This window comes from Papaver somniferum, chromosome 6 (assembly GCF_003573695.1).
Source record: "Papaver somniferum cultivar HN1 chromosome 6, ASM357369v1, whole genome shotgun sequence".
In the NCBI taxonomy this organism is placed as follows: Eukaryota; Viridiplantae; Streptophyta; class Magnoliopsida; order Ranunculales; family Papaveraceae; genus Papaver; species Papaver somniferum.
In genome coordinates, this window is record NC_039363.1 from 160,132,484 (window position 1) to 160,139,922 (window position 7,439).

At 43.2% G+C, this 7,439-nt stretch overlaps 1 protein-coding gene across 1 annotated transcript; it reads left to right on the plus strand.

Moving 5' to 3' along the window:
* Positions 1–200: 200 nt before the first annotated feature.
* LOC113291712 lies at positions 201–1,144 on the plus strand. Its single transcript, XM_026541210.1, has 3 exons — positions 201–483; positions 561–715; positions 941–1,144. The coding sequence occupies exons 1-3, from the start codon at positions 207–209 to the stop codon at positions 1,142–1,144; spliced, it is 636 nt and encodes a 211-aa protein (XP_026396995.1). The 5' UTR covers positions 201–206.
* The last annotated feature ends 6,295 nt before the right edge of the window (positions 1,145–7,439 follow it).

Genomic DNA, 7,439 nt, shown 5'->3' on the forward strand with positions numbered 1-7,439 from the left:
ATGAGAAGCAGTGAAATCCTAAGTCCCAGTAACTCTTACTTTTTTTTACCTTTGTTTAATATTTTTGCCAGTTTCAGTATTTTCTTTTATTAAGTCTAAAATCAATACCTTCCCAAGTCCAAGAAACGAATTCCCTACTTATCACTGTAAAAACTGCATCATTTCGTTGTTTGTAGCTTTGCAAACAAATAGATGTGGGTTGTACCATGTTCAAGTTTTATAGGGCTAAGTGTACTCACTTGAATGCTCTGTTGGAACGCGCTCGTCAAGAATATGACATTGTTAGCACACAACAACCTTCGTATGGTGATGCTGCTTCCGCTGCTAAGGTATTTTCGTTGGAGGACGATGTGAGAAAGACTCAGAGATCCTTGGAGGCTTGTTTGCTGGCCCTCAAGAGAGCTAACAATGCTGCTAAAGTTGCTGAGGATGGGCGCAAAGCTGCTGATTCTACTTTGGCTGCTGAGTCCTCCAGAGTCATAGGTTCGTTTCTTCTTTCCTTTAGCTATTCTTTTATTTCTGTTTGATTGCATAGTCCTGAGACATCATGTGCCTGTCAGCTGGTAGCCCTAGTGAGCTTAGACATCTCCGGGAACAGGTATCCAAGTTGACCTCTGATGTTTGGTACTCTCAGAAGAAGTCTGATAGGTTAATGAACGTGATTGTTCATAATAAGGCCCAACTTTCTCTTGAGTCTGCTCACAACGCGGATCTCGTGAAGCATATGGATTTACCCCGTGAAGAATGTGACGAATCCCTTAAGTGGAAAGATGGCCTCATTTTAAAGCAAAAGAAGGATATTTCCTTAGTTGAGAGATGCCTCTCAGCCCAAGAAATCATCCGCAAGAAATATCGTGCATATTTCGAAGATGCTTGTGCTTCGTTAGCTAAGGTTACTGCAGAGCGTAACGTTTTGTCTTCTGAGGTCTGTTCTCTTAAGAATACACTTGTCGAGGTTGGCTCCACTCCATCTTCCATGTCTCATGTATCCTTGGTTAAGAGGTTGGAAAAGTTAGAGAATATTTACCAAGTTTTATCATATGAGAATGCTTCGCTCCGGATTGGTGTTGATGACCTCCGGACTGAACGTGATACTCTTATGGAGGATCTTGATGCTACTGAGGTGGATCTTGCTGAAACTTAACATAGTTTAGAAGAATCCCTTAGCCATGCAGGAGGTAGCTTAGGGTCCTTATATTCCAGCAACAATCTTTGTGTCCTTTGCTACCTTTCTTCCTCACTCACACCTTTTGTATCCGCAAGTCTCCAGGAGAAGCTGGTGGGAGAAAACCCCAAGATTAGCCGTCTTGAAGGCCAAATATCTTCACTGGAGATGTCTCGTCAGTTTGATACTGCCGCTAAGTCTAAGGCTGAGGCTCTTCAGCAAGCTAACGATTAGCTTAGTGCTCGGGTGATGGAGCTTCGCCAGAAATCAGCTTCGGATCTGTAGGTTCAGTACTCTCAGATGAAGGTGAAATTTGAGCGTTCTGCCATTGATTACATCAATGCTGCCTTTGCGGAAGCCGAGCTCCAAGCTGAAGGAGTTTTCTTTCCTCGTCTTCCTTACCCTTGACCCTGTTGTGTCCATCTTATCTTAACTGAACCCTTTGTTGTATTATGCCCTCAGCTGAGGTGCATTTGTGTTGTCCCTTTTTCTCGAAACAATGCTTCGTGATGGTTTGAACCTTCTTTATCTGCAACTTTTTAAGACATGTCAGTCGTAACTTGGTAACATTATTACTTTACCTATGTTATTGCATGAATATTTTGTTTGTAGACGTATTGTGTCTAGTTGATCGCACATTCAAGTCATCACAAGGTGCCAAGGTATGTTTAACCTTGGGTGGAATATTCATCGTCCTACCTAAGTATCCTTTGGCCAGAAGGTACCATGGTGGCGAAGGTTCCTACGTGGGCAATAGTTTTCCTGTAACCCTACGCGTTCAGCGCGAAGACTGCTTTACTTCGACAAGTATCTCTATAGGGGATATCTTACTTTTTATTATTGCGTCATGAAGGGAGCTATTGAGCCGAGGATCCGAGTGTTGACATATGTGTAGTTATGTCTTGCCTTGTCTCATCGTCAATTATTACGGAGGGTGTCTATTCTAACCCAATTATATTAATTGAAACTTGCCTTTTAGCAAAAAGTTTCTTTCATTGATTAGTAAGGTTTATAATACCTTTGATCAGGGATAGAACATGGTGGGTCATGGCATGTTCCTTTCTTCTCCTGAGTAATCACCATTCTCTTACGGGTAGTACTTTTTTTGGTACATTGCATTCCAAGGGTGTTGTAATACTTCACCTTTTGGGGTCCTTAGGTAGTAGGACCTTTTTTCGGCGACGTCATGTATGATGTAGGGCCCGTCCCATGTTGGAGCTAGCTTGCACCACTCCTTCTTTCTTTGATATAGAGGAATCTGACGTAACACGTATTCCTCGACCACAAAGTTTCTAGGGATGACTCATTTGTTATATTCCCGAGATATCCTTCGTTGATAATTCACCATCTTTGGCAAAGCCACTCCTCTTCTTTCTTCAAGATCATCCAGCTTTTCCAACATCAAGTCTGTTGTTAGATTATTCTCTCATGCCTCCGTTTTTATAGTTGGAAATATTATCTCCATTGGGATGACAACTTCATCTCTGTAGGTTAGTAAGAATGGAGTTTCCCCCGTAGCTGACCTTCTTGTAGTTCGATGGGCCCATAAGACATTGTGCAGCTGTTCGCACCATCTCTTCTTGTATACTCCTAGCTTCTTCTTTAAGTTCATCGCTATGGTTTTGTTAGTTGCCTCCGCTTGTCCATTGCTCTTAGGATATATAGGAGTGGACTTGTTTTTCTGAATGTTGAAAGTTTCGAACAACATGTCGACGTTCTTCCTTGCAGTTGTTTGCCATTGTCAGAGACTATGGCAGCTGGTATTCCGAACCTGCATATGATTTGCTCAAACAAGAATTTAAAGACATCTGCGTCCCTAATTCTTGCCAAAGCCTTTGCTTCTACCCACTTGGTGAAATAATCCGTGGCCATAATAAGATATTTACTTTTCGAGGTTCCCTCCACCAAGGGTCCGACAATATCAACCCCCCATTTGAAAAATGGCCAAGGGCTGATGACTGAGTTTAGCTCCGTTGCTGGTGCTTTGATTTTCCTCGCAAAGCATTGGCATCTTTCACACCGCTTAGCCACGTTCTTCGAGTCCTCGTCCATGCTTAGCCAGTAGTATCCTTGTATTTTGTATTTGACCGCCAATGACATTCTTCCATTATGGTTGCCGGCATCTCCGCCGTGTATGTCGTGGAGTATTTTCCTTCCTTCGGTTTGTGAGAGGCACCGCATCAGAGTTCCGAGAAATGACCTCCTATACAATATTCCATCACAAAGGCTAACATTGTTGTTTTGATTCGAGCTTTCGAGCTTTATTAACTTCAGCTGGTAGGGTACCTTTGTCGAGGTATTGGTGAATTGGAATCCTCCAATCATCTTCCACTTCGTCTTCACGGCCTTCATCTGACATGGAATGATCTTTGTCAGACTCTTCGGCTTCATTATCTGATTCTCTTATTTCTTCGTCTTCTTTTTCTTTATCTGCTCCCCTCATGGCTCGAGTATGAACCGCCAAAGCCTCCTCAGTGCCTGAGATAGGTCCTTATATTGAAGGTTCATATATTCTTCCAATCTGTACGGCGGTGGTGTATCGGTCCCTTAGCATTGGTGATATGAATGCTAAGGCATATGCGTGTTTGTTATACTTTCGACAGACGGTGCCTGAATGTTATGTTGTTGATCTTTGACGCATTATCCTGAGATAGTTTTAGATACGAAGATAGCATCGGATACAAAGTTTGGTATTTGAGCCCGATTTGTCTAATGACCAACTGCGAGTCACTAGTCAAACGAACATCTGATAGGCCTATCTCCCATGCCAAGCGTAGACCATGTATGACCGCCTCGTATTCTGTGATGTTATAGGTGTATTGTTCGAATTCTAACCTTAATGCGTAGATGAGTCGGTCTCCGGTAGGGGTTGCTATTACAATCCCAATGCCTGCGCCTTCTCCATTGGAGGAGCCATCTACGAATATTTCCCTTCTTGGTGAGTTCTGAGGCTCTAACAGGTCCTATCGGTCTTGCTTGTCTTCCTCCATTCATGGGATATTGTTTATCTATGCTTCGTCGCTGAGAGGTAGGTCCGCCATAAAGTATACTAAGATTTGTGATTTCTCAGCCTTCCTAGTTTCAAAGATGATGTGGAATTGCTTGATCATGGCATTCCATTTTTCCACCCTTACAATTTTCTATGTGTTGTCGAGGATTTGACTTATCTGAGCCTTCGTGAAGACTCGAATGGTATGTGCGTCAAAATATATCCTTAGTTTTGTGTTGCCGTTACTAAGGCATATATAAGCTGCTCCACCTTGATGTAGTTACGGTCTGCTGAACTGAGTGTCTTGCTGATGTAGTATATGAGCTTTTATCCGTGTTCTTGGTCTCGTACAAACACTGCACTCACACGTAGCTTGTTGCTGCTAAGTACAAGGTGACTATTTCACCTGACTCTGTCTTATGTAGGATGAGTACTGAAGCCAAGTACTCCTTGATCTTTTGGAAAGCTTGCTCGCACTCTGTGGTCCATATGAACCTGCTTCCGTTCCTTAATGTATCAAAAAATGCTTCACATTTATTTGATGATCTTGCTATGAATCTTCCCATGGAAGATAAGATTCCATTTAGCTTTTGTACTCCTTTTAGTGTTTGCGGAGATGGCATTTCCATTATTGCTCTGACCCTTTCGGGATCCACTTCTATTCCTCGTTTAGTTACCAAGTATCCTAAGAATTTTCCTGAGGTTACTCCGAATGTGCATTTTTGCGGGTTCACTTTCATGTGAAAGTTTCTCATGGCTTCGAATATTTCCCTTAGGTATGACAAGTGGTTTTTCGCCTCTTTTCTCTTGGCAAGCATATCGTCCACATATACCTCCAGTCTCTTGCCTATCTATGACTTAAAGATTTTGTATACCAATCGCTGGTATGTTTCCCCCCCGTTCTTTAGTCCAAAAGGCATCCTTGTATAGCAATACAAGCCTCATGGCGTAAAGAACGCAGTATGCTCCTGGTTTTCTTCTGCAAGGGCGATATGGTTGTAACCAGAGTATCCATCCATGAAGGATAACCTCTGGTGACCTTAGGTTGCATTGACCAGTTGGTCAATGTTTGGCAGCGGGTATCTATCTTTGGGGCAGGCTTTGTTAAGATTGCTAAAATCGATGCGAATGCGTACGCCTACGTTCTTCTTAGGTACAATCACCATGTTGTATATCCACGTGGGATATTTAAATTCTCGGATGAATCCTGCTGCTACTAGCTTTTGCAACTCCTTTTCTACCGCTTCTTGGTAGATATCTTCCACCTAGCGGATACATTTCTTGAATGGTGGCATTTCTGGTTTGAGCCGAAGATGGTGGGAGACCAAATTCGGGTCGATTCCTGGAATGTCTTCCATTGACCATGTAAAGACATCCGCGTAGTCCCATAGTAGCCTTTGTAATTGCATCTCCTCGTCTTCTTCTAACAAAGTTCTTACGTTGATCATCTTTGGTTCCTTCTCGGTGCCGATGTTGATTTTCTTTGTTGGTTCCACCGGTGAGAAGGTTTGCTTCTGAGGTCCTAGAGGAGTGCATTTCTGTAATTTTCATTTGGCGGAGACATTCTCCCACGGAGTGGCGGAGGTACCTGTCTCCGAAACTGAGGTGGCTTCGGGTACTAAGAAAGCTCCTTCCTTCACTTCCTTGGTGTTCACCTTTCGTATTTTTCTTTCGTGTTGTTGGGCATCGACTCTTTCTTCGTTGAGCCTGACCTCAGCTACATTGCATAGCCTTGCATCTTGCTGGTCACCTTTGATTTCCATTTCACCCATAGGCGTAGGGAATCAGAGGTACTGGTGATGATATGTTGAAGTTGTTCCTCGCAGTCGATGGACCCATAGCCTTCCCATGATTATGTTGTATGGCGAAGGTGCTTCCACAACGCAGAACCTTGTATTGGTTACTAAGGGTCCGACGCGCACCTGTAAGACAATTTCTCCTTTTGGTCTAGAGACTACTCCGTTGAAACCATATATTGTACAATTGGATGAATCCATTTGCTCAGATGTCAAACCCATACATAAGTAAGGTTCATAGAACAATATATTCAATGAGCTGCCCCCATCAACGAGGACCTTCTTAACGTTCCATCCATGTATATGAAGAGTGATCACACATTGTGCATTTCAACTTCTTGGTTGACATCTCTTTTTGAGAATGTTAATGGCGTACCCATCCATTCTTCCAAACTTCTAGTAGGTGGTCCGCTTAGCTTGAATACTTCGTGGGCTTCTAGCTTTCTTCTGTTTCGAGCTAACTCGAGGATGTCTTCGAGTAGATCCTCCTTTCCTCCGCTGGAGAAGGTAATCATGTTAATGTATTTGCCGTCCTGAGGTAGTTCTACCCTTTTCTTGGAGGCTACCTCAGTATCAACTGGTTGTATCTGCACGTACTCCATGAATTTGGCTTCGTCTATGAATCTCTGGATCGTGTTCCTTAGGTGATAGCATGTATCAGTTGTAAGCCCGTAGTACTGGTGGTACTCACAGTATTCCTTAGCCTCCTTTGTTTTATCCGGTTGCTTTCCCCTAGTGTCAGGGTACGGAAAACCCGGCTTTGCTCCTTCCTTGCTTAGAATATGAGAAAATGTGGTGTTTAGCTTTGTGTAGACTTTATCTACAAATTCTTCTCTTCCTCTTCCTCTTCCCCTGTCTTTGCCATCTCCGTATTTGGATCTTTTGTCTCTAGAGCTGGCTCTTCCCCCGGATTCATTTTGCCTCTTAGGTATCTCCATAATTGGTCTAGAGAGTTGTTCCCTGTGGAGCTTCTGTTTTATTTGCTTGCGCCCTGGGGTTGTCCTTCTGGATTTCTTCAAGTCTGATGTAGCGATCTTGGAGAACCCTAAGCTCTCCTTCGGAATCAAGGGCTCAGTTGTGAAGCTCCACAAAGATGGCTGAGGTTTTGTCAAGTCCATACTTATAGCAATTAATGCTAATTTCTGGATTGACTTTCCCGATTGCTTGGCATGTCTTCTGCCACCTGTCGGTGTATTGCATCAATGTCTGTCGGGGTCCGATAGCTAAAGCAAATAGCCTATCTAACCCTTCCTTTGTTGACTTGTTGTACATGTATGTCTCCAAGAATACCGTATACAATTGCTCGAAAGAGTAAATTGAGTTTGTTGGTAAGTTGTCATACCATGCCAATGCTAATCCCGTCAAGCTTGCAGGAAAGTACCTACAAAATACTAACTCATCTCTTTCCCAATGGCCAAGGACACGAGTGTAATACCGTAGGCGAGCTGCAAGATTAGATGTACCATTGTATGCCTGAAACGTAGGTACT

Excerpts from the sequence above, each read along its gene's own strand:
- LOC113291712 (XM_026541210.1), top strand. The coding sequence starts at position 207 with ATGTTCAAGTTTTATAGGGCTAAGTGTACTCACTTGAATGCTCTGTTG. Across the intron at positions 484-560 it reads TGAGTCCTCCAGAGTCATAG|CTGGTAGCCCTAGTGAGCTT; the intron begins GTTCGTTTCTTC and ends TGTGCCTGTCAG. Across the intron at positions 716-940 it reads CTGCTCACAACGCGGATCTC|AATACACTTGTCGAGGTTGG; the intron begins GTGAAGCATATG and ends TGTTCTCTTAAG.